The sequence below is a fragment of the Stegostoma tigrinum genome, chromosome 33 (genome assembly GCF_030684315.1).
Source record: "Stegostoma tigrinum isolate sSteTig4 chromosome 33, sSteTig4.hap1, whole genome shotgun sequence".
Classification (NCBI taxonomy): Eukaryota; Metazoa; Chordata; class Chondrichthyes; order Orectolobiformes; family Stegostomatidae; genus Stegostoma; species Stegostoma tigrinum.
This window is the reverse complement of record NC_081386.1, coordinates 20,048,046-20,074,722: the sequence shown is the minus strand read 5'-3', so window position 1 is coordinate 20,074,722 and position 26,677 is coordinate 20,048,046. Positions and strand designations below refer to the sequence as shown.

The window sequence follows — 26,677 nt, the reverse complement described above, 5'->3', positions numbered from 1 at the left end:
CATAGTACCTTTACATGCTTTTATGCACAATGAAAGAGAGGTATGTACAGCCAAATAATAAAGACAAAAATTAGAGAGAGTGACTCTTGCTAGTTGTATAATAAAAGGAAAACCAAGACTTATTCAACACACCTACAATATAATGAGTAATTTATTCCATCTGCCTATTTCCACCTCTACAACATCTCCCCTCTCTGACCCTGCATCATCCAGGCCTTTGGTTACCCTGAGCCTTCACTATTCCAATTCTCTCCTGACCAGCTTCCATCTTTCACTATTCATAAGCTCAACTTCATTCAAAACTCTGCTGCCAGTGCCTAATTCGCACCAAATATCATTCATTTTGCTTAACAATCTATGCTGGATCCCAATCTGACAGCACAGCCATAGAACATAGAAAAGTACAGCTCAGCACAGGCCCTTTGGCCCACCATGTTGTGCCGTGGAATAATCCTAATCCAAAAATAAAATAACCTAACCTACATTCCCCTCAATTCACTGCTGTCCATGTGCATGTCCAGCAGTCGCTTAAATGTCACTAATGACTCCGCTTCCACGACTACCACTGGTAAACTATTCCATGCGCTCACAACTCTCTGGGTGAAGAACCTCCCTCTGAAGTCTCCTCTATACCTTCCTCCCAACACCTTAAAACTATGACCCATCGTGGCAGTCAATCCTGCTCTGGTGAAAAGTCTCTGGCTATCAACACTATCCATGCCTCTCATTACCTTGTACACCTCCATCAGGTCACCTCTCTTCCTCCTTCTCTCCAGAGAGAAAAGTCCGAGCTCAGTCAACCTCTCCTCGTAAGACAAGCCCTCCAGTCCAGGCAGCATCCTGGTAAACTTCCTTTGCACCCTCTCCAAATCCTCCACATCTTTCCTATAATAGGGCGACCAGAACTGGACACAATATTCCAAGTGTGGTCTCACCAGGGTTTTGTAGAGCTGCAGCATAACCTCGCGGCTCTTAAACTCGATCCCCCTGTTAAATGAAAGCCAAAACACCATATGCTTTCTTAACAACCTTATTCACTTGGGTGGCAACTTTGAGGGAGCTATACACTTAAACACCAAGATCCCGCTGTTCCTCCACACTGCCGAGAATCCTGCCTTTAATCCTATATTCAGCGTTTAAGTTCGACCTTCCAAAATGCATCACTTCACATTTATCCAGGTTGAACGCCATCTGCCATTTCTCAGCCCAGTTCTGCATTCTGTCAATGTCTCGCTGAAGCCTGCAATAGCCCTCGATACTATCAACGGCACCTCCAACCTTTGTGCCATCAGCAAACATACTAACCCACCCCTCAACCTCCTCATCCAAGTCATTTATAAAAACTACAAAACAGCAGAGGCCCAAGAACAGAGCCCTGCGGGACACCACTCAGCACTGACCTCCAAGCAGAATACTTACCATCTACAACCACTCTCTGCCTCCTGTCAGCCAACCAATTCTGAATCCAGACAGCCAAATCACCCTGTATCCCATACCTCCTGACTTTATGAATGAGCCTGCCGTGGGGAACCTTATAAAATGCCTTGCTGAAGTCCACGTACACCACATCCACTGCTCGACCCTCGTCAACCTGTCTCGTGACTTCCTCAAAGAACTCAATAAGATTTGTAAAGGCATGACCTGCCCCTCACAAAGCCATGCTGACTCCCTTTAATCATGCTATGCTTTTCCAAATAGTCATAAATCCTATCCCTCAGAATTCTTTCCAAAACCTTGCTGACCACAGACGTAAGACGGACTGGTCTGTAATTTCCAGGGATTTTCCTATTCCCTTTCTTGAAAGACACTCACAACTACTGTCTAATCCCTCTATGGCCTCCCTCCTCATCTCTCTAATGTTCTAAATCTCTGAGATGTCTGCACTTCTCCAATTGGGATCTGTTTTGCATTCCTGATTTTATTTGTTCCACTCTAACCCCCAATCCTTCTGCTAAGCTCTAGAATTCGCTCCCTAAAATGCTCTGCTTCTTTTCCCTCCTTTGAGATGCTACTTAAAACCCATTTCTTTGAACAAGTTTATTGTCACCTGTGCTAACGTGTAGCACATATGGTGACAAATATTTGCATCATAATATATCCACACAGTATCACGCAAAGTTATACTTGGTAAAGAATCAAATTCTTGCTTCATAACATCTTAAGCTTCAGTGTGCCATCTCCTATTACAGTGAGAGAAGACTTAATTGAGCAACAAAAAAAAAAAAAGGCTAATTTCAGGAATAAGGTAGAAAAATATGATGGTGTTTTTGTGTATCAGATGAATGCAATGACTCACATTGCCAAATAATCCTACCCTAAACTGATTTCCTTACCTTGTCTTGTATGTTTTAGCATTAAGAACCTTCATCTTTCACTTACATTCATGCAAACACATTAGTCAGTGGGAATATTTTACATCTGGGAGTAACCCTGATGTGGAGATACTTTCAGAGGTGCAGCATTACCATTACTGAGTTGCTATGATATTGTTAGAAGTTTTGAGAGAGAAAATCAGTGAGGCTGAATAAGAGAAGGGATGAGAAGCAATCCTTTCCCCTATCAACTGCATCAAGGAACAGACTCTGAGCCAAAGCAGTTAATGCCAATTAATTATCTTCTTTAAATTAGATATTTGCAAATGGAATCGTAAATTTGAAGGATTTGTACAATACAAATACTTTAGAGTACTGTACCCAGTTCTAGTCGCCCTGTTACAGCAAGGATATTAAGCTGGAGAGAGTTCAGAAGAGGTTTACCAGGGTGTTACGAGGAATGATGTGTTTGAGTTATAAGGAGCGGCCTGGAGCTTAGGAGGTTGAGAGGTGACCTTATAGAGGTTTATAAAATCATGAGGCGTTTAGATAAGGTGAATGGCGGGTTTCCTTTTCCCTAGGATAGGGATTTCAAGACTAGGGGGAATATTTCTAAGGGGAGAAGAGAAAGATTTTAAAAAATACATGAGGGGCAACACTTATACACAGAGCATGGCTCGTGCGTGGAAGGAACTTCCAGAGGAAGTGGAGGATGTGGGTACAGTTACAACATTTAAAATGCATTTTGATAAGTACACGAATAAGAAATGTTTGGAAGGATATGGGCCAAGCGCAGGCTAATTTAGTTTGGGATTATGGTCGGCTTGGACTGGTTGCACTGAATGGACTGTTTCTGTGTTGTTTGGCTCGATGACTCTGTTAGAATGACTGTTGAAAATGTGCAGCTGAACGTATATTGAAGATTTTGGGTTGCCTTTGAGGATTTGGAATTGTTTAGATAAAGCAACCCTCCCCCAGGAGGTATGTAAAAGGTAGCAGTAACAGCCCACAGTTGGATAGATTGCAAATATAATATTGAAAAATACACATTTGAGCCACCATGTGTGTGCTGGCGGTATAAATGAGCGATCCCATTCTGCTGGGCTTTGTCCATGCTTCTGCAAATGTCTCCCATTGACTATTTATCTGATGCTGTTTTGCAGGTTATTACTGAATCTGTTTGCACTACAATTTCAGGCAGCTTATTCCAGATCATAAACAACTCACTGTGTAAATAAAGGATATTGCCATTTTGCTTCTGGCTCTTTTGCCAGTTTACTCCCTTCGTGCTTTCTAATTATTCTTAAAACAACAGTTAACTGAATTGTAATAGTAAAAGTATAAATGATAATAGCACAAAAATACAGTTTCTACAAGTAGCAAACCACACCTTTCATTTCTTGGGTCTGTTCTTGATGTTGCTTCTCCAGTTTCTGGTTTTGTGCTTGAAGTGATAATGTTTGCTTTCTGAACTCTGACAGCGTCTGCGTGAATTGGAAATCAGAGGAATGAGTAAAATAAATTTGCAGATATTTTTGCAGAACATCTAAAAAAGGTCCAACTCTTGCTTCCCCTCCAAAATGTTGAGATGAGTATCGATTGAATTTGGTGTTCTATAAACAGAAATACCTGCTCAGTTTGGCCCTTGGATTTCTTTACTTGCTCCTCAATGAACTGCTTTTGTGTCACTGTTTTCTGTAGCTCTTCCTCAAGTTTCTGATATTTGTTGAGATCGGCTGAGTGAACTGTGGACATGTGTGTCAAACGTTCCAACAACCCCTTGTTCTCTTTGCTCTGGTATAAGATAAACCCAGATCAGATATAATTAAAGTTAGTCCTCCCTCTGTTCTATGTATTTTTGGTACGTTCAACATCATCCAGCATATTCAGTGCACCACAATGGAGAGGGAGGAATGACATCAGTTTAGTTTGAGAAATATCTTGCAGAGGTGCAGGGGGTTTTAGCTGATGCTCAATTCAGGGAGGCCTGCTGGACCATGGACCAATTAGGCTTTGACTTTCCTCAGGCCCTAAGAGTTAAAGAGCAACCCACTGAGGGCAGCCAGTCAATGAGAGGCCAGCAGCCCTACTAAATAACAGTGCCACTGCGAAAATGGTGGTTATTGCTGGTACAATACCTGGTCTTCAGGGACACAGCTGGCAGCAGGGCTAGAGGCCTGCCTGCAGGCCATTCCATTATGGGCCAGGGGTAGACACGGGATTGGAGCAGGGTGCCCACCCACCATCTCCCACCTGATAAAATGGCTCACAGCCCGCACCAAAATCAGCACTGGATCATTCCAACATTTCACCAATGTGTTTAAGTTGTTTCCAAGGTAATGCAGCTGAACTTGATTTGCTAATCGATGAATACCCCTGTGCATAATACTTTGCCTATTTTATGGACTTGCTAACCAGAAGGTAAATTAGTTGCTACCAAAACCTCTTTGTACTTTTTAATGATTTGTGGATCCATAATCCAGATCAATTTCCACTTCTACCTCATTTTATTCTCTTTGTGCCAAAATGCACAACCTTAACATTGAATTTCTTTTCCCCATTTACACATCCCTTCTACCATGATATTACTGTTTGCTCGCAACTCAGGTCTTCTCCACTATTAAGTATACCTCTCAATTAGTCATTCATTTTAGCATGTCCTTACATTTTGCACACCATCTTGGAAGAACAAAGTTTGACTTTCGCTATCAAGATTACAGAAAATCATAGTTAATTTCTAGTGAGTTACCTAAAACACGCTATTTCTGTGAGAATTGCTAAAATAAGTTTCAATAGTTTTAATTGCGTGCACACTGTAAATGTTTGGGGGTTTCAGTGGACTAAAGCCTACGTACATTGCTCAAATTTGCTTAGTTGAGTTACATCTTTTGAACACCACTGAATAAGAAAGGACTGGATTGGAATTTGTATTCTTTCATCACTTATTTAGAAGAACTTTTGAAAGCGTTGTGAGAATTTGCCGAAGTGATGGCACGCTAAGTATGTAAAGTTCGAAATACTAGCTTGTAAGATTTGGGGCATTTAGATTTTAAACCTATTATAAAAAATGTGGGGTAACTTTTCAGATAGGTGATTGACAAATGTATGACCCACCTGTTCATCCAGTTTCTTGTGGAGTTGTTTAACACGAAACGAGAGTTGGATGTTCAAAACAAAACGCCGTATACTTTGATATCTACGTCTTACCAACCAAGCACGAACATGCTTTTGAATTACTAATGCTTTCTGATCCTGCAGCATCTAGAAGAAACATTGAACCAATTAAAGAAAGGTATCTCTCAGATGTAAGGCTTTGTCTTCCTGCACTTGTCAAAGTGATAAAACATTCAACTGGTTACTTGTGATAAATAAGTAAATCTAAGCGGCATTTATACTTCATTTGATAGGTATGAGCATTGTTTGAAAAACATATATTGCTGTAATTGCCCAAGTCAACAGAGAGAGTCGTTCACCTCTGAAGCATTTTAGAATATCCCAATATGTTGAATAACTGCAAGAAGTTCCTTTATATAAGTTTTTCGTGTGAATTCAATTCCGATAGACAGAGATATAGAACTTTTCTCAGTCCATTGTACTTCATCCACAAGCTACAAATCCCTTTGATGCATTCCCTGTTTGTATCAATATAAAATGTACTGGCACAGCTTGGTTGAACTAATGTTCTGGATTTAGATTTTTGTAAGCTACTTACCATCACTTGAGCTTTTGTAATGTTGCAGTCATTCATTTTCAGGGCTAAAATAATTCAAGTCTCAACAGTGTTTCAACAATTCTGTGATTGCTTTTTCTCCCTCTAGAGCTTGAGCAGCATCCCTCTATCTCTACGGTTGCACATATTATTGAAGGTATGCTTTCATCAGAACATTATAAAGATTAAACATTTTTCCTCTTATGACTTATACTCTCACATTTTGACTGCAGCTGGGTGTCCTATTGGCTTTGTTGATCATTGGATATATTCAACAATGAGTCTATCAAAGCCCTATAACCACAGCCTCCACTGTTCAATGTCATCAATGGGTATACAGGATGCCCAATTTATCTTCCAAATACAGTGTGTTCCACTGGTCTACAGCAGGTTTCATCTGCACTCCCTAAACCCAAGTTCATTGGAATTTTAACAATCTTACTTAGAAACATAGAAACCTGAAGCAGGAAAAGGCCATTCAGCAGCCTGCTATGCTGTTCAACATGACTGTGGCTGAGTTGAACCAAAAAACTGTTGGTTCCCACTTTCTCCCCATATCCCTTAATCCCTTTAGCCCTAAGAATGGTATCTAACATCTTTTTGATAACATTTAATGTTATGGTTTCAATCACTTTCTGTAGCAGAGAATTCTTGAGGCTCACCACTCTCCAGGGTGAAGAAATTTCTCCATGTCTCAGTCCGAAATGGTCCACCCTTTATCACAGACTGTGAATCGTGGTTCCGGGACACCCCAGACATCAGGAGAATGCTTTGTGCTTTTATCCTGTCTAGTCCTGTTAGAATGTTTCAGGATGAGGAGTGTAGCCTCAGGCTACTTCAGGACAAAAGAAAAACTCTCGTTGCTAACTCTTTCCCATGTTCCTCAAGCTTCTAATCCCCTGGTGACCATGTGGAGGTATCCAGAGGCCACAGGGAACATCCTATCTTTCCTTACCATATACACATTACTTAATAGGCTTTCACAATGATCCTGACCATTTATTCCATTATTTTACACAATGATGGTACAGAAGTAATAATCCATGGTTATCGGTATCTGTCATGGGACCCTTTTTAGACACAGGCACCACTTCACCCTATTTATAATCAAGCAGAATTTAATGGAATTTTCTGACATATCACAGAACTGTTCTTGTCCCTAACCGATAAACACATTTATGTTGAAGGCATTAAGTCCACTTGCATTATGACTATTTAGGGAGGATTTGCTTGTTTGGCGTATACTAGAGAAAATGTTTATTTTATATACCGATTGTCTATAGCTCATCCTTGCTTTTTATTCCCCCATTAGCAACTTGTACAGTCCTCTTCACAGCTAACTGTCCGTGTATTGTTAAGTGCTGAAAGAATTCTCCACTTTTATGTCTGCAATTATAGATTTTCCACTTTTCTGGGATTGAGTTAGAATGTGTTTCCTCTTTGAGACAGTGATGATGCTTCCGTATTCTCTTATTCTGCAGTTGACATTTCTACTAGCCTGTACCTTTTAGCTGATTAACATCTTACCTTCTCATATGTTCTCCTTGCTAACCAGCCTCGCGTGAAAGACTGAATTCTGATGGTAGCCATGAGAATGAGCTGATAGCGACGAGACAATAAAAATCGCCGCCAGTGTTTCTGGATGATAACTGCACCCCAGGATTGTTTTAAAGTAGCCGCGTTCAATACGTGTCTTAAATTAAAATCACAATATATATTGGTAGTCATTTAGTAGTGCATAACTTAAATATTTCCAAATAAAAGGCACATTCTCCAGCTGTTAACCATCAAACATCATTAATTGGTGCATTCTCCATGGCAACACTTCTACCAATCAGAGTCCCAATTCCAACCAACTCTTTCATCGAGAATAAATGCTGGTTTTCCAATACTTTGAATTGGTATTCTTGTGAATTGTCCCGACAAATGCAAGACAAAGTTTTGCCAAAACGTGCCCTTTTCAGATTATACATACAAATCAATTACACATTAAACATGCGTAATTATTTTGCCAAGCAGGTAACATGAGTAACGCATTTTATTTATAAGGTAACGGAGGGATGTGGTCCAAGAGCAGGCAGGTGGGACTAGTTTAGTTTGAGATTCTGTTTGGCATGGACTGGTTGGACTGAAAGTTCGGTTTCCATGCTGTATGACTCTACAGCTCTATCAATCCAATGCAATGTGTTAAACCATCTACATCATAAGTTCTGTAAGTCATTGCCACACAAGGACCTTGGAGACCTGTGCAAAACAAAAGAAGAGGGAGTGCTCATGCTGGGTTGGCTACTCAACTTAGTTGACTTGTCCCTCATCCATTTTTACAGAAAGCACACACAGTGGGACCATGTAACAGCCAGCCTTCGATTTCAAATCTAATTAACTGCCTGTAAAGCACTTTTAAACACCCAGAGAGTGTGAAACATGTTCAATGAGTGATTAGACTGGGACTATTTTCTTTGGAGCATCAGGGGCTGAGGGGTGACCTTACAGAGATTTATAAAATCATTAGGGACATGGATAGGGTAAATAGACAAGGTATTTTCTCCAGGGAGGTGGGAGAGTCCAAAATTAGAGGGCGTACATTTAAAGGTGAGAGGGGAAAGCCATAAAAGGGACTCAAAGGGCAACTTTTTCCACACTGAGGGTGGTGTGTGTATGGAACGAGCTACTGAGGAAGTGATGGAGTCTGGTACAATTACAACATTTAAAAGGCATCTGGATGGGTACATGAGTAGGAAGAGTTTAGAGGGATATGGGCCAAATGTTGGCAAATAGGACTAGATTTATTATAGGATATCTGGTTGGCATGAACGAGTTGGACCAAAGGGTCTGTCTCTGTGCTGTACAGCTCTATGACTCTATAAATGCAGAAGTGGTGGTGTAGTGACAATGTCACTGGCCCAGTAATCTAGAGACCCAGTCTGGGAGCACAGGTTCCTGTCCCACCACAGTAGCTGGTCGAATTTATATTCAATTAAATATGGAGTTGTCATCTGTCAACAATTAACTCAAAAATCCATCTGACTCATTAATGTCCTCTAGGAAAGGAAATCTGTTGTCTTTACCTGGTCAGGCTTACATGTGATGCTAGACACACAGCAACGTAGTTGTCTCTTAACTGCTCTCTGAAATAGTTCTAGAGCACCATTCAGTTCAGGGCAGTTAGGGATGGGCAACAAAGATGGGCTTGACAATGACACCCACTGCCATGAAATACTTTTTAAAAGGGCATACTATGGTTTTATTACAGCCTGAGCTGTAAACAGGATTGCTTTGTTATTTCAAAGCGCGGTGGTAAATTATAGCAATGTAAAAAAAACGCTTACCGTATGGCACGCTCGCCACGAACATATTGCTGAATGATAATAGCAGCTCGTTTCATCTTGAGGAATTTTTTCCGCTGAATCCAGCATCGCAGATTCTTCTGTATAGTGACTGAAGCTGCCCTCAGTTTATCTGCGCGCAGTTTTTCCAAATACGCCACTTGGCCCGCGCGAAAGAAGATCTTCGTCTTACCAAACTGGTATTGGTTTGGATCCTGCGGGGGGTGGAATGATGAAAAGGGTAGTATTTATTTGCTTGTTCGCAAAGTTAAATTGCCAAACTGGAGACCACTGAACTCACGGTGCACAACTTTTTATTAAGTCGATACATGTAGCGATAAAATACATTGAGTCAATGGTAGCTAGCTGCAGTAACAATTGTTAATCTTATTAAAAAGGTACATGTCACATAAAAGTTATTTCATTAAAATTTTGGTTGCCTATGTTACTCTAAACTATGGCTATATTATCTCACTGCATTATTCTTAAAAAATGTTTCATTACTTATGCAACTAAAGTAAACTATTGTCATATAGTTTACTGCCATTGGCAGTAATTTTCTTATTCAGAAATAATGTAAGTAACCATGGCAGCATTGTTGATTAGTTTCAATATATCAATTGTCAGAATTGTGATAAGTTGATGTATTAAAAAAATGCCTTGGCTAAGGCAAAGGATAACACTCAGTTGGATAACTGTGATTTAGCTACAGCCTTAACTTACTAACCTGAATTAAATGCTTCAAGACTTCTTTGCATATCTGTTTTTTATCATCTAATGCAAGGTCTTGTTGTGACATCAGAATGCGGTAGCGACTGAAAAACTCAAAGTAAGTCCATCTGAAAATATTAAGCCAAGAATTGATCTTTATGCTTCTTCAGGTCTTCAGCTATGAGGAAAGAACTGCAGAAAGCGTGGCTTTACCTGGAAGGATAACTCTGCGCACTAATCCGAATAGTTTCCAGAACACCACAGGCTCTAAGCTGTTGAACAACTCTCTTTGAATCATACCTAAAAGAAGAAGCTTACAGTGTAGCACTTTGAAATTCAAATTATCAATGGATTTTCTTCTCAATTTTGTAACAATTAAATATTTTCATATGGGAAATTGGAAAGACGCAGCAAGATACTTACTCAAACTGCAGCTTCAAATCATTCGGCTTAATGCAGCGCACATAGTGAGGTGTTGTAGCATTAAGGGTCTCCATTAGCAGATGCAGAGAATTACGGAACTGTAATTTAACATCAGTCAAGCGGAGTTAGAGAAATGCAATGTTGCGCAACAATGTTAAAACATTTCAGCAGTAAAAAAGGACGCTGCCTGGTTGTTACCTTACTGCCGACAGTTGTCCGATGTTGTTTGTTGAAGGATTTAAACCCCGGTCTTGCAGGCCTGACTTTAATGTTTGCCCTCAAGCTCCCTGTAGATGGTTCATTTTCTTGAAAGAAATCAGCTAGGAGACTCAACTGTGCAGGTGAAATGGAAGAAAAGCAACAGCTAAATTTAGAGTAATGCACTAAAAATTCTCCACGTTTGAGTGCTTAGGTTGTTTTCCATACTAGAATTTTTCTCTAAAGGTTCTGTTTCCACATTTTTGGCAAGCCACGTTTGCTGTAGTTCCATCAGCACCAATTTGTCATAATTGTTTATTCCACTCTTTCACTGGGTGCAGTTCCATAGGCATCATTTATCTTTCCAAAAGTGGTCAGTACTCGAAAACAATTAAATTCAGAAAGTTTTCAGACTCTTGTTTGATTCTGTGCTTACTCTGTGTCCAGTACAAACTCACACAAGACCAGCGGTTCAGCAGTTCAAAACTGGGCAACTTAACTTGGTTTATCTAGTAGAACTGTGGCTAAACCTATTGCTCTTGTGCTGTCCTATCTGGGAGTTCTAATTTATCATGGGCCAGATATTACATTTGAGAGCATTCTGCTTTGTCCATAGAAGTATGGATTTTATCTGTGGACAACAAGGGGTGGTTTGCATAGAAAACTTGGTCTGTATGAGCCCTCATCACTGAGCTGTGTATGTTAATCATACTGGTCTTTACAATATGATTAAAATTGGATCGAGCTGATTCATGCATCCATCATATTGGAGTTCTACATCTTCATATTGCCAGGACAGCAATTGGCAAGAACCACTACCTCCATAAATCACTGGAGACCATAACTTGGTGTCATATATTAAATGTATAAATTATGCAGGGGCTCACACAACTACACATAGTTAGGTCGTTGGGACAAAATCCTGGTATTCCCTCCCTAATGGTATTGTGGGTCTACACATAACTTATGGACTACAGCAGTTCAAGGTGGCAGCTCACCTTTACCTTCCCAGGGGCAACTAGGGATGGGTAAGAAATGCTGGTCCAGCCAGCAGTGTCCAGGTCTCATAAGTGATTTTTTTAAAAAGTACAGATTTCATTCTCTTGTTTTATTTGGAAACTGTGTGCAAATGGGCTTCTTTGCATTCAACTGTCAGAGGCATCTTTCCTCCAATTTTAATTCAGGACAAAAGGCCAAGGCAGAGGGGAAACCAGCCACAGGGAGTAGGAAGGAGCAGGCAGGACTCTCACAGATAGGTACGTCTCTCAGGACAGGCTCACAATAGAAATATAGTGTTTATGGGGATGATAACGACCAGGGTAAAGGAGACTTAACCCTTCCTGCAAGCTCCAGAGGAGTTACCCTGACTCCTATTACTCCCAGCTACCCTCTGAAATGGATTGAGCAAACCACTCTGACTTCTTTGAAAATAACTTATTGAAGCACATTGTGAATTGCAGGCCCAATGTGGCCTAAATGGAGCATTGAATATAAAAAACATTGAGTATAAAAAAACAACACTAGCTGCGTGGGGGTTCAGGGTAATTTTGTCCACAGTCAGTCTTTTCAGTGGTTTTCCAATCAGCCTAGTTGTTGTGAGCTCAACATAGTAACGGGCACTTGATTAGTTCATAAGCAGGTGCCTACGGCTTTGGGTGTGGACAATACAACAGAAGCATGTAGCCTGTGAAGAGAAACTATCCTTCTCTCTTTCTCTCACTTAGGTGTAAAAATAGAAGAAAATCCCTAGTAGCTGGGTCATCTACTTCATCTTTCTCTATCAGCTGCTGTCTCTGCAAATCTGTTGAAAGGTAGAGGAGTAAAAGCACTTTCAGAGACAGTCAAAGGATGAGTTCTCAACCAATGAACAAAAGACAGAGAGCTGGTATCAGCACAAAAAGAGTTAAAAAGGAGCCAAAGAAGGAACTGAAAGAAAACAACTTAAATGATCTGGACCGATGTGTTTCTCTGCTTTTATTTAAACTTCCCATCCACAATACTTTTGTCTGACTTTGTCGTCTTCTTGTGTTTCTGTTTGTATGTCTTTGGGAATTTTAAAATGTTTAAATTTTAGTTAAAAGGTAGCAATTCATGCTTTTTTGGTTAAAAACACTGATTGCAACAAATAGTTATTTTCTTGTTCATGGAAAAGTTCATGAAGCGCATGTTCTTTTAACCCTAATTAGACAGTTCAATAGAATTAAGCAATTCAGCAATTTAATTAAACTTTCATTTGTGATGACTTGGGACTTGGTTTCCAGAACATTATTCCAGCGCATTGCGCGTTACGCAAGACCAGGCAAAATTGACAGACTGTGGTTAAAACTAGAACCATTACTAAACTGAGGATGTGCAACCTCATTAAAATATTCAAATAACAAATCACACCTCCCAAGAATTGTCCACTCTGTATCCTGCCTCCATTAGAACTGAGTGTTGGTGGGTCAAAGACAGCACCCATTTTAGCGTTTTATTTTCCTAGATTCATTTCTGAGCATTAAACTTTACACTTCAGTGCCAATTTTCATCATGTGTTGTAGTTAAAAGTATTTCAGCCTGCACAAATGTCTGCACATTCAGAACATTGTGACTAAAGCATGCCATCAGCTTACTGTTCTATTCCAGCTAACCCATCTCCAACAAGAGGAACCTCAGCATACAGGGCTATATGCCCTTTTCCTTTTATAGTTCACTATCAGCAAAAATATAAGTTACCAGCTACTAGCAAAAGCATCAATTTGTAGATGAGGTGTACTTTCAAGCCCACAGAAACAAGTCAGGCAAACGTTTGTAACCATTTCTCCCCAAGAACAGGAGGAAATCCATTTATAGCACAATCAAATCACAAAAGGCAACCATGTCGTGAACTGTGCATCAGCAACACTTGTGTTTCATCACTATTTAATGTTGCTTATTTCAGCCACTATTCTGAAACAAGTCTTGCATGTGTGATTGTTCCACTGTTTAATGCATCCTGCAATGTAAATGGGACTAATTCCGCTCCAAAGGAACTGGTATGGTCAAGATTTTGTAGAAAAGAAAGTGGCATTAGAGAAGAGCAGACTAAGGGGGTGGCCATGGGCACCCGCATGGGCCCCAGCTATGCCTGCCTCTTTGTAGGTTACGTGGAACAGTCCCTCTTCCGCACCTACACAGGCCCCAAACCCCACCTCTTCCTCCGGTACATTGATGACTGTATCGGCGCCGCCTCTTGCTCCCCAGAGGAGCTCGAACAGTTCATCCACTTCACCAACACCTTCCACCCCAACCTTCAGTTCACCTGGGCCATCTCCAGCACATCCCTCACCTTCCTGGACCTCTCAGTCTCCATCTCAGGCAACCAGCTTGTAACTGATGTCCATTTCAAGCCCACCGACTCCCACAGCTACCTAGAATACACCTCCTCCCACCCACCCTCCTGCAAAAATTCCATCCCCTATTCCCAATTCCTCCGCCTCCGCCGCATCTGCTCCCACGATAAGACATTCCACTCCCGCACATCCCAGATGTCCAAGTTCTTTCAGGACCGCAACTTTCCCCCCACGGTGATTGAGAACGCCCTTGACCGCGTCTCCCGCATTTCCCGCAACACATTCCTCACACCCCGCCCCCGCCACAACCGCCCCAAGAGGATCCCCCTCGTTCTCACACACCACCCTACCAACCTCCGGATACAACGCATTATCCTCCGACACTTCCGCCATTTACAATCCGACCCCACCACCCAAGACATTTTTCCATCCCCTCCCCTGTCTGCTTTCCGGAGAGACCACTCTCTCCGTGACTCCCTTGTTCGCTCCACACTGCCCTCCAACCCCACCACACCCGGCACCTTCCCCTGCAACCGCAGGAAATGCTACACTTGTCCCCACACCTCCTCCCTCACCCCCATCCCAGGCCCCAAGATGACATTCCACATTAAGCAGAGGTTCACCTGCACATCTGCCAATGTGGTATACTGCATCCACTGTACCCGGTGCGGCTTCCTCTACATTGGGGAAACCAAGCGGAGGCTTGGGGGCCGCTTTGCAGAACACCTCCGCTCAGTTCGCAACAAACAACTGCACCTCCCAGTCGCAAACCATTTCCACTCCCCCTCCCATTCTCTTGATGACATGTCCATCATGGGCCTCCTGCACTGCCACAATGATGCCACCCGAAGGTTGCAGGAACAGCAACTCATATTCCGCCTGGGAACCCTGCAGCCATATGGTATCAATGTGGACTTCACCAGTTTCAAAATCTCCCCTTCCCCTACTGCATCCCCAAACCAGCCCAGTGCATCCCCTCCCCCCACTGCACCACACAACCAGCCCAGCTCTTCCCCCCCACCCACTGCATCCCAAAACCAGTCCAACCTGTCTCTGCCTCCCTAACCGGTTCTTCCTCTCACCCATCCCTTCCTCCCACCCCAAGCCGCACCCCCAGCTACCTACTAACCTCATCCCACCTCCTTGACCTGTCCGTCTTCCCTGGACTGACCTATCCCCTCCCTACCTCCCCACCTACACCCTCTCCACCTATCTTCTTTACTCTCCATCTTCGGTCCGCCTCCCCCTCTCTCCCTATTTATTCCAGTTCCCTCCCCCCATCCCCCTCTCTGATGAAGGGTCTAGGCCCGAAACGTCAGCTTTTGTGCTCCTGAGATGCTGCTTGGCCTGCTGTGTTCATCCAGCCTCACATTTTATTATCTTGGCATTAGAGAAGAGTTTACCTATATTACAGCTACAGAACAGTCAACCAGTTCATGAAGTGAAAGCATAAGAGGAGAAAGGAAAGGTTTGTTGAGGTGGGGAACCGCACACCAACATCTAAAGCAAGTTTAAAAAGCAATTTGGGAAGAAATTCGGTGCTGTTTTCAGATGGAGTAAGTAGACAACAGAGCAGAATGTGATCATGTGAAGCTATTGCGCAAGTACTGCAATAAAGTACTCCAACTTTAGATCTGGAAGCAACATTTTAAATTGCTAACTTCCCTTAGAAAAAAAGGTCTGAAAGTGATCATTACGTTACAGAGGTGGTCACAAACCTTACTTTTCTTCAGTACATCAATCAATTCTTCATATAACGTGTCCCTGTTCTTTTCAAGGAATCCGTCACATTCATACTGCACCTTGACAAAGTGAAAAACAAAAAGTAGTTTATGGCAATCTATCAGTTCCATAAATCTCAGCTTCCAGAGTTAACTGGTACATCGTTAATAATGACAAGCTCAAGGATACTGCTGAACAATTGCCCTGACACTGTGTTACCTTGTCAGCAAAGTGCAGGATGATGAAGGCTTTACTCGACATTCGAGGCTTCTCAAAGAGGGGATTTTTATTCAAGTAATTATTCTGAAGTTTCTGAAGCCAGTTTTCCTCCGTTCCTTGCGGCAACTGTATGAATAATATCAAAAAAAAAGCAATTTTATGTTTCAAGCCTCCTTGGAAACCATCTCATGAGCCTTCAGTTCTACAAGTCACTGGACCATAATGTTGTGAACTAAGACACAGGTTCAAATTTGGAACCACAATTCAAATCACAGGCTCCCGACCACCAAAGCAAAACAATATCTACCAGTTTCTCCTGTCCCCACCACCCTTTAAGTTATACTTATTCTTGAAACACCTCAAGGTGACTGGCTACCAGACTGGATTAATTAATGACCTTTTGTACTTTTGGTTTATTGCTTCTCAATGCCATAAAAAACTTCCCATAACTGGGTAGGTGGTAAAACAATGCAGTGTATTTTAATATATATTACTAAAATAATATTGGCATCTCCACAGTAGAATGGAAAGTTGCCTGGGTATGTCCCAAGTGCAAAATTCAGGACAAATCCAACTGGCCATTTACTGCTCCAAAAATTTAACTTCCATCATCAGCAAAAAGATGGAAAGGGTTGTCAACAGTGCTGTCAGGCAGCATTTGCATAGCAATAACTGGCTCATTGATGCTCAGTTTGGGTTATACCAGGCCCATTAAGCTCAAAAGCTCATTATAGCCTTGGTCCAAATACAGACAAAAGAGCTCAACTCCAGAGATGATGTGAAAGTGATACCCCTTTCACCAGCTTCAACGTTCACTCCCTTAACCACCAATGTACAACGGTAGTAGTGTGTATCATCTACACAATGTACTTCAGAAAATCATTAATGTTCCTTTGATAGCACCTTTACAAACCTGTGGCCCCTTCTTGCTCGAAAGACGAAGGCTGCAGATGCTTGGGGACATCCCCAAGATCCCATCCAAGGTGCTCACTGTCCTTTCGGAATTATATTGCAGTTTCTTTAATGTTACTGAATCAAAATCCAGGAACTCCCTTCCTGACAGCACTGAGGTCTCCCTATGCTCCAAGAACTATGGTAACATGTTAAAGGCATATTTATTAGCATTGGACATGAGGCATTGTTTAATTAAGAGCTAGATCAGATATAAAGAAAGACTGCTGGGATACAAAAACAGGAAGTCAAGGTTAGACCTGTGCTCTGTAAATAAATAAATAATCCAGAAAGGGAGCTGTGCTTATTTCCACACTTCACCAGCTGGCATCTGATCCGGCACCACTTGATCTACTGCATTTGTGATCAGAGTTCCTCAGGCATATTTCTGATTGCACCCTAAAGGATCCGTTTCAGCTAAATGCTCATTAGTAACAGGAATTATGTAAACATTTCATTCTTACCAGGCACTCCTCATCCAATAGCTCCAGTATGCCCATTTTAGCTTCAATCAGATCAATGCAAGGTTGGTTGTCATTGAATTCAATCAGTGCCCATGGAATGTCTTCTTTCATGTATTCATCTTGTTCCAGTTTAAACACATGCTGCAGAGATTTTATATCTGAAGTGTTAAATTTGCATTTATTTTCCGTTACAGACAAGATAACCTCACAAATGCTGGTTGAGGTCAGATATGCAACAGTTTCAATCCACAGACTGGTTAAAGTTGTAACCCAAGTGATGAACATGCAATAGAACATATATGGCAGCATGCTATTTAAATACTCACCAAATTAAATTGTTGCTGCAGTTTTTCATTGGCATAATTTATACAGAACTGTTCAAAGCTATTCACGTCAAAGGTTTCAAACCTAAATGAATATGAAATAATGATTTTGCTTGTACTTTATATATTTACTCCAAACAACAAAATCCTTTCATCATCCTGAAGGCACAATGATGTATTTATCATTTGGATCAGTACTAAATGTTACAGATTCCAGGTTTAAGTCTTTGTCTACCTTGAGATCAGTCACAGCAGTAATTAGGGTATTACACTCAATCCCAGCGCCCAGGTTATGGAAAGGGAAAATAAATCCTAGAGCATTTGAACTCTATAACTCAGTGCAATGGAGTGAAAAACAAATGGTTGCCAAAGCCCTACTAGGCCACAGGGCTACTCTCTCAATAGAGCGAGAGCGTGAGAGAGAGAGAGAGAGAGAGAGAGAGAGAGAGAGAGAGAGAGAGAGAGAGAGAGAGAGAGAACTGGTGGTAGCTTAACCTGAGGGTCACCACGTCTCAGGTGAGGGGAGAGATTGAGAAAGACAGTCCTTCATGATAACTTCAGCTGGTGCAGGAAATGAACCCACGTTGATGTCACTCTGCATCAAAGACCAGCCATCCAGCCGAATGAGTTAACTGACCTACAGCTGGCCTCTCCAAAGTGAGTAAGATCCAATCATCGTGCCTCTCATCTGTTGTAATAGGCACCCCCGACACTGAGCAATAAAAAAAAACACAAGCAAGTCCCAGTCTAGTACAACAATAATAATGTACATTTATATAGCACTATTAGCATGAAATATTCCAAGGCTCCTCACAGGACCAGGTATGACACCACGCCACATCAACAGATAACAAAACACTTGGTCATGGGAATAGTGCTCTAAAGGAAGAACATGAAGTTGACAGCAAGGACTGTAGACAGGAAGTCCAGAAATTGGGGTCAAGGCAATTAAAAGGCTTACATTAGAATTGGGAATGCACAAGAGACCAGAGGCAGAGAGGCTCATGTATTGCAGAGGGTCCTAGGGCTGTAGGAGATGACACAGATTGAGAGGGATTTGAAATGAGAATGACAATTTTAAAAGTCATTGTAAAAGTCTAGCTGTTGCTTGCCTGGTAGAACGTGAGGGTGAGCACACACAGGGGCAATACAGAAAACAAATCTGTTGCAAGTTAAGGTACAGTAAACACAGTTGGCTTCCGAGTTGTCTATGCAAAAATTTGACGTCTACCTGAATCCAAAACTGAACTCCCTCCTTTTCAGTTGCGAGTTGAGCACTGGCCAATGAATATTTGTTCAAAAATGCAGTTAGATCAGTTTTGGATGAAAACAAAGGTTTTGAAATGGTGCTGTCCACAACTGAATAGATTCCAGACTCTATCAAGGGAAATATATGATGGACAGCACCTGGATAAAGCATCTGCCAGTATTCTTTGAAACAGAAGCAGCACTTTCTACAGATTTAGAAAGGAAAGAAAAATCCCTTTTTTTTAAAACTTATCAGTGAGCGCTTTCTTTGTCAATTTGCATTTGGTTTGTCTGATACTAAAGAGCAGCCACAAACTCAAAATGGGACATAGCATTACCACCCTCTTCCCTCTGGGAATGTAACTGGGACTTGGTTATGAAGAACCTCCCACCAAGAATCCAAAGCACTAACCACTTTATTAATAGTGAGTCTTATACCATAAATTGAACCCCAGTTAGTATTTTAGGTTAGAAACAGTCTGTGTGCATGCTTTACTGGGAAGTCCCCTCCTGCCCCAGTCCATAGAAATATTCAAGGCTGCTACTGTCACTGCTCCAGTACGCTCCCTTAGCCACCTCAAATTTTCTGAGCTGTGGTTGAAGTGGCCAAATACTGACGGGGCCTCAATCCAGTTTAACCACACTGGGGTGTCCGCTGGTAATTCACTGGTCTCACATAAACCAAGTAGGGCCTCAAAATCAGCGCCACCTTTCCACTTTCTGTCAAACAATCACCCAACGAGAAAAGTGAACTGCACAGTGTAAAGTGAGATTTTTAACTGCATAAATGTTCCTTTACCCGTAAAATAATAAAGTTGTGCCATTTTCACTTATCCACGATTACTTTAAATTTAAGCTCAATCTTCGTTATCGTAACATTAGCTAAACAGATAATAAATGGGCAGGCTATGGTCTAGTGGCATTATTGCTGGACCGTTAGTCCAGAGACCCAGGTAATGTTCTGGGGAGATGGGTTCAAATCCTGCCATAGCAGATGGTAGAATTTGCATTCAGTAACAAAAAAATCTGTAAACTAGAGTCCAACATGACCGCAAAACCATTGCCAATTGTTGGAAAAACCCAACTGGTTCACTAATGTCCTTTAAGGAAGGAAACTGCCATCCTTACCTGGTTTGGCCTACATGGGACTCCAGATCCACAGCAATGTGGTTGACTCTTAACTGCCCTCTGGGCAATTAGGGAAGGGCAATAAATGCTGGCCTAGCCAGTGATGCCCTCATCCCCTGAATGAATAAAAAACATGTTTAAAGTGCCCAGAGCAACAATCAACACCTTGCTGTAAAATGAACAGGACAATATTTGATGCTTTTACCCATAAATGTCCAGAACGCCAATAAATGTATGCTTCTTGCCAGTAAACTGCAAAGCCTTGTTAATGTGATCCACAATGCAGCTGAACAGATGAGCATAGATGTGTTTAGCCAAAGCATCTCTAGCATTGATTGCTTGAACCTTGGTCATGGGTTTGACTACAGTGTCTGAGGTAGTCGCAATTTTTCGGTGGCACAGTCCATGAGCCATCTTCTCCAACTTGATCTCCAAGAGTTCAGAAAATACTTTCAGGTGATTATCATCATGCTATTTAGAGGAATACAAGAAAGAGTAATGAAGATAATGACAGATTAATTCCTAAAATAAATACTCTTATTCCTTAGTAATTAATTAAAACATTGCTGTGTAAATGTTTTGTGGTGATAGTCATTTATGACGTAGCACAAACAATTCATAGAGCAGTCAATACAGCACTGAAAGAGACCGCTCAGCCCATCAGGCCTGTGCCTCTACCAACTGTTCTGCTGACCCTCTAGACCTGCAGAGGTTCTCCTGTTTATTCACAAATTCAACTTACTTCAAAAAGTTACCATTGAAAATACTTTCATCACACCTCTCATAACTTGTTGAATTAAAAATAAAGTCTGACTTGTGCTGGCTGTTTTTACCAATTACTTTATTTAGTAACTTCTGCTTACCAATTCTCCTGCCAGAGGAAAGAGTTTTACCCAGAATGCTCTACCAAAAACATACATTCATTTTGAACACCTCTATTAAATCAACTTTCTCTGCTCAATGGGGAACAAGCTCAACTTCTCTAATCATTCCACGTAACTTCAATCTCTCACCTCCAATACCATTCTGCTAAATCTTTTTTTGCATCTTCTTTGTAATCCATGATAAAGGTTTCTCGATCAGGCTTTGGGGGGTTCCTTTGTCAGGAGCTGATGGCCTAATGGTATTATCGGTGGACTGTTAATCCAGAAACCCAAGGAATGTTCTGGGGACTCTGGGCTCAATTCAATAAATATCTGGAATTGAGAGTCTAATGATGACCATGAATGGTCGATTTTTGGGGGAAAAGACCCATCTAGTTCACTCACGTCCTTTAGGGAAGGAAACCGCTGGTCTGGCCTACATGTGATTCTAACTGCTCTCTGGGCAATTAGGGATGGGCAAGGAATGCTGAATGGGCTTTATTTTCTACTTAAAACTAAGAGAGTTTTACTGTACTATGATTACTGTATTATAATTATTGTGATGTTTAACTTTAAATTTGTTCTTCCTTTCTACCTTGTTGTTAAGATTCTGTGCCTCAGTGCTTGCACCTAAGATGATGCCCTGTGTGATGACATTGTGCATTTTTCACTGGAGTCCTGTACTCTTGTACAGTTGGTTTTACAATGACACGCAGTCCGGCTACACAAATTGGCAATATTATGACTGACGAATTGGGGAATGCTATTTCTAAAATGCAAGCTTGTGTTGGCTGTAACGCGATTCCATATCATTGTTGTTTTGGAAGATGGTTTTAGAAAGCGTTGCAGGAAAATAGTTTAGATTTCAAGATTCTCCTTATCCAGGATAATGCGCCAAGCCATCCTTCCACCATTTATGTTTTCAGAAAGCTCAGCAAAGTGCTTTTCCTACAGCCCCGATACAACCATTTCCCCTTCAACCCATGGACAAGGGTGCAAATGCAGCTTTTAAAGCTTATTATTTAAGGTGCACATTTAAGAGGCTGATTGCAGCCACTGAGGGGGAGAAAGGCAGTGTTCTTCTATTTTGGAAGAACTTTAACATCAATAATGCAAATGTCATTATCATGGAGGCCTGGAGTGATATCAGTAAGGACTGCTTGCATGCAGTTTGGCAGAAGCTTCTCCTAGTTTTTTTTCTGCCCCCCCCCCCAAGATTTTAAAGGCTTTGATCCATCAGAGGAACTCCCAAGAATCAAAGAATATTGTGTTGATCTTGCAAAGTAAGGTGGATTTGAAGAAGTGGAGAGTGAGGATGTTGAAGAGTTGCTTGAGTCTCACTGTGAAGACCCCTCTGCAGCTGATCTACAACAATTTGTTGCTGAGGGGGAAGTAGAAGCTGGAGATAAGGAAAAAGTCCAGCATGTAGCACCATGAGAGCTTTCCACTTCTGTTTTGTCTTCTATCCTGAGGGAAATTGAGAAGCAGTTGCAGCTGTTGGAGGACAACGATTACAATGCAGAACGCAGCAGGGTAGCAATTCGTCGACTAAGATTTTATTTGGCACCCTATGAACAGCTTCATCGTGAAAGAAGGAAGAGACAAAGCAGCTAAAACTGGATGTCTTCCTGAAGCCAACTCCCAAGAAACAGCCTGAAGACAATGAACCACAGGCATTCACTTCTGGATTAACTACTTTTCACCCTAACCCTGCCGCCACAGCTGCATCTGAAGGGGATGATGACGACAATGACCTGCATTAACAACACAGCTATGTCAGAACCTCTTCCCCATCAAGTCATCTTTACATTTTTTTTTCATGGTAAGGTGTTGAATTTACTTTTATTTCATTATTAAATAGGAATTAAATAATTATTCAAACTGTACTAGTTAGGCTTTTGAGTGATATTTTCTGGTGGTCTGCCCTTAACCCTGCTTTTCCCGCAGGCCCCATTCTTTCTATAGCACAATTTTCTATAACACAATGTTGCACAGAAATGCAACTATCACATTGTAGCAGAACTGGCTGTACTTGAGCACAGGTGACAATAAAATCCAAATCAAATTTTAAAAAGGGTAGAAACAGGATAAACACAACCAAACATGGCTTGAAAGGACTTCATTTAAAATATATCTCAACTTAGAATGACCTGTAGTAGTTCCAGATATGAATGAAAACAAAAAAATTTTTTTAAAAATCAGTGATGGGTCATCGGTTGCTCCAAATTACAGTCTTCCATTATACATTTATCCTGTTTGTGAATTGCAGCACAAGACCGAACAAATACTAAAGATTTGAGAGCTGTATCTTACTTTGACTGAGGATTTGTCATCACCCACAGCTTTTATTTCAACATTTCCCAGGTGCAGAATCCCTGCCAACACTTTGAAGATATCCATCTGAAAGTCTTTGTTCAAGCCTGCAACATAGGTTTAAGTTTAAGGTAAATACACCTGAGTCAGCTTAGAGGAAACTCTTGGCTGAAAGCTGAAGTGATGCCCGTATCCTTCTGGATGATGCACATTTGTAACAAATGTACAGGAAAACCATCACATGGAAATTCCTCTCCAAGCCAAATACCATCCTGCCTTTAGTTGTTCCGTTACTGTCACTGGGTCAAAACCCTGGAACACCCTACCTAACACCACTTATAGATGTGGTATAACTGTACCACATGGATGTCAATGTCCCAAAAAGGCAGCTCATCACCACCTTCTCCAGAGCTAACAAGCATGGGCAATAAATGCTTGCTAGCCAGTGGTACCTACATCTCATAAACAAGTCTTTTAAAAAATGAGACAGGTAAAGTAAATGTGTACACGTCAGACAAAATAAAGCTTAAGAAACAAGGAAAATTCTCATAGATATATTTGAAGTGGGAAGGATCAACTTCAGGCTCAAACATTTCAAAGTTGAGTCCAGTTTTTAATTCAAATTTAATGCTATTGTTGGTTATTAAGTATGAAGTATTGTAAGGCTAGTTTTTTTATTCCCTTACTTTAGTTCAAGTCTTATTCTTGGTTTTCAGTGGGGTGTGTTCACATAGGTGTAAGCCACTATAGTCCTACTGGATCATGGTATTGTTCTTTTATCGAAGAGAAGGGAAACCAATTGTGGTTAAACATTAGGGTCACCATGCCTGAGGTGAGGGGACAGGCAGAGAAGGAGAGTCCTTCATGGTAACCTCAGCTGGTGTAGGAATTGAACCCATATCGTTGGCATCACAAACAAGCCATCCCACCAAATGAGCTAACTCTGCTATGAATACAGGTTGTAACACAGCCATTGGAGTAGCTTTGAGATACGTTTACTTACCCAGCAACGAAAATGTTTTTTGTGTTTCAATGAAGTCAGTTCGGTCATTAATACCATCAATCACAGTATTTCCACCCATGTTCACATAACTAAAGTTCTCCGCAGGAGCTGGAAATGTTTCAAAATATTGAATCAAAAATTGAGCAAGACAACTGTTGAGTAAAAAAGCTTATGACACTGAAATTCACTTGCTCAAAAACAAGCAAACAGAGACTCATCATCTTATTCTCTGCCCACAGATGTGTTTGACTCAAAGCACCGTGGGTAGAGGAATGGCAAAAGTCCTGAGTCTATTGAAAAGAAAATGGAAAAAGCAGAAGCTGGAAATCAGAGACAAATGCAGAAATTGTTGGAAAAACTCAGCAGGTCAGGCACTAACTGTGGAGAGAAAACAGGGTTAAATGTTTTGGGTCCAGTGACCCTTCCTCAGAATTGAATCAATGCTGTCAGCATCAACCTGATCCAATAGGCCAACTGATCCCTCACATCTGAGTTGCTGTGGCCATGTACACTTTCACACACTGGTTATAATCTGGAGATATAGATAATGATAGTAAAGGCTCCAATTACCTTTCCATTACAGGCTGAACCTGAATTCTCTCTCGCTCTTACCAGCTGCCATTTTCTGAAAGCATTACAAGTTGATGCTCAATCTGATGGACTGAGTTTCACATGTGCCTTCCTGGGCCATTGAATCCAAGAGTTGGACTTGAACCCAGAGTTTCTGGCTGATCAAGCCAGACGTGTGACCCACTGCACCACAAGCACGGTACAGTATACAGATCACTAAGGCTCTTCAGATAACAGAGTTGTCGATACAGAAAGCTATTAATATGCCTACCTAATTTCAGATGCTTGAACTCAGGTCGATCAGCAGAAGCACAAAGCTGGTAGAATATATGGTAATTTCTTTCATTTTCAGCCTAAATGTATTAAATAGATATTGTAATCTAATTATAATAGGGTCAAGTACAATAACAGCACTGAATGAACTGACAATGTTTATCAGAAGACTAGATTTTACAATGAACTTGAAATAAAACTTTCGTGATGTAGGTTACAGAACCCTAGTAAGCAACAGTCACAATGTTATAATTAAAAGTAGTGGAAGAAATAAGGTTATCTAGTTGGAGCTTCCCCAAATATCCTATTTCAATCAGCAAATCAGGCCTGTTAAATTCAACACCATTTAGCTAGTTATAAGCATGGATACATTAAAACGCGTTTAGGAAAAGGACTTAAAATTAGACGCATTGCTGGAGATCATTGATATCTCAAAACACAGGAGATAATCAACTGATCATTATGCACAAAGGTCATTCGGCCCTCCAAATCCATTCCACCATTCTAGATTCTGGTTGACCATCTACCTCAATGTCATTTTTCTCTGCTATCTCTATGTTCTTTGATATTATTAGTACCTAGAAATGCATCATTCTGTGTCATGGACAAACTCAATTAATGAGTTTACATGAAAGAATTCTATAGACTCCCCACCTAAGTAAATAAATCCCTCCACATTTTGGTCCTAAATGGTTTGTCCCTTATTCTGAGACTGCATTCCCTGGTTCTGAATCCCTTGCCCCACATTGCAAGAGAAACATCGAGAATATGGGCCCGGTCTCCTCAAAATCTCCTGGTACATCAGCAAGTATTCTTCTTCATTCAGTTTTGTCTTTGCACTAATCTGACTAATCTGGGTGACTAGAATCTGTGGATTTTGGTGAAAAAAATGGAGGGGTATGGCAATAATGGCTCAGATTTTGGATTCTGTAATTAAGTAAGGACATTCACTACTGACCTTGAAATAAAGCTGCCAAAGAGTTAGCACATTCTGTTATGTCCTATCCCAAGGACAGATTAAAACTGGCACCATGTAAAGAGGATCACTTTGCATCCAGCAACAGTGATGTCAGCAGGCAGGTAAGCAGCCAATTAGATTGAAGCATTCACACACAGCAAACCAGGAGGTTAAAAGCACTTCATAGATAGTAGGAACTGCAGATGTTGGAGAATCTGACATAACAAGGCATAGAGCTGGATGAACACAGTAGGCCAAGCAGCAGAGGAGCAGGAAGGCTGACGTTTTGGGCCAGAAGGGTCTAGCCCCAAAACATCAGCCTTTCTGCTCCTCTGATGCTGCTTGGCCTGCTGTGTTCATCCAGTTCTGCACCTGGTTAAAGGCACTTAATGGCTTCCACTTTTAATCATTTATTTCTCGAGAAGAAAAACAAACTATGATTGGATAATCTAAAATTTAAAAAAAGCAAATATTTCAAAAATTGGACAAATTGTTATTGGAATGATTTGAAATTCTACAAATGTAAATTTAAATCTTACTGAAAAGAGAGACATATTGTTAAAACTTTTCATTTCACTCTCGTCAGGACAAAAGCAAGAATGCCAATTTTCAAATCAGCGACTTTTTTCCAGTCAAATAAATTAGTGTTGTC

At 41.1% G+C, this 26,677-nt stretch overlaps 1 protein-coding gene across 4 annotated transcripts in view; it reads right to left on the bottom strand.

Moving 5' to 3' along the window:
* LOC125467264 (unconventional myosin-Vc-like) overlaps window positions 1-26,677 on the bottom strand; it is a 95,044-nt gene that overhangs the window by 36,675 nt on the left and 31,692 nt on the right. For all 4 annotated transcript variants that reach the window (XM_059639182.1, XM_059639183.1, XM_059639180.1 and 1 more), the window contains exons 7-23: window positions 25,066-25,147; window positions 24,225-24,332; window positions 23,222-23,328; window positions 20,251-20,516; window positions 17,673-17,754; window positions 17,347-17,487; window positions 15,932-16,057; window positions 15,709-15,792; window positions 10,680-10,814; window positions 10,482-10,579; window positions 10,272-10,358; window positions 10,075-10,186; window positions 9,351-9,562; window positions 7,549-7,714; window positions 5,427-5,573; window positions 3,942-4,106; window positions 3,703-3,796 (exon numbers count right to left, since the gene is read on the bottom strand). In XM_059639182.1, coding sequence (XP_059495165.1) covers window positions 3,703-3,796; window positions 3,942-4,106; window positions 5,427-5,573; window positions 7,549-7,714; window positions 9,351-9,562; window positions 10,075-10,186; window positions 10,272-10,358; window positions 10,482-10,579; window positions 10,680-10,814; window positions 15,709-15,792; window positions 15,932-16,057; window positions 17,347-17,487; window positions 17,673-17,754; window positions 20,251-20,516; window positions 23,222-23,328; window positions 24,225-24,332; window positions 25,066-25,147 — 2,212 coding nt within the window. The remainder of the gene's footprint in view (window positions 1-3,702; window positions 3,797-3,941; window positions 4,107-5,426; window positions 5,574-7,548; window positions 7,715-9,350; window positions 9,563-10,074; window positions 10,187-10,271; window positions 10,359-10,481; window positions 10,580-10,679; window positions 10,815-15,708; window positions 15,793-15,931; window positions 16,058-17,346; window positions 17,488-17,672; window positions 17,755-20,250; window positions 20,517-23,221; window positions 23,329-24,224; window positions 24,333-25,065; window positions 25,148-26,677) is intronic.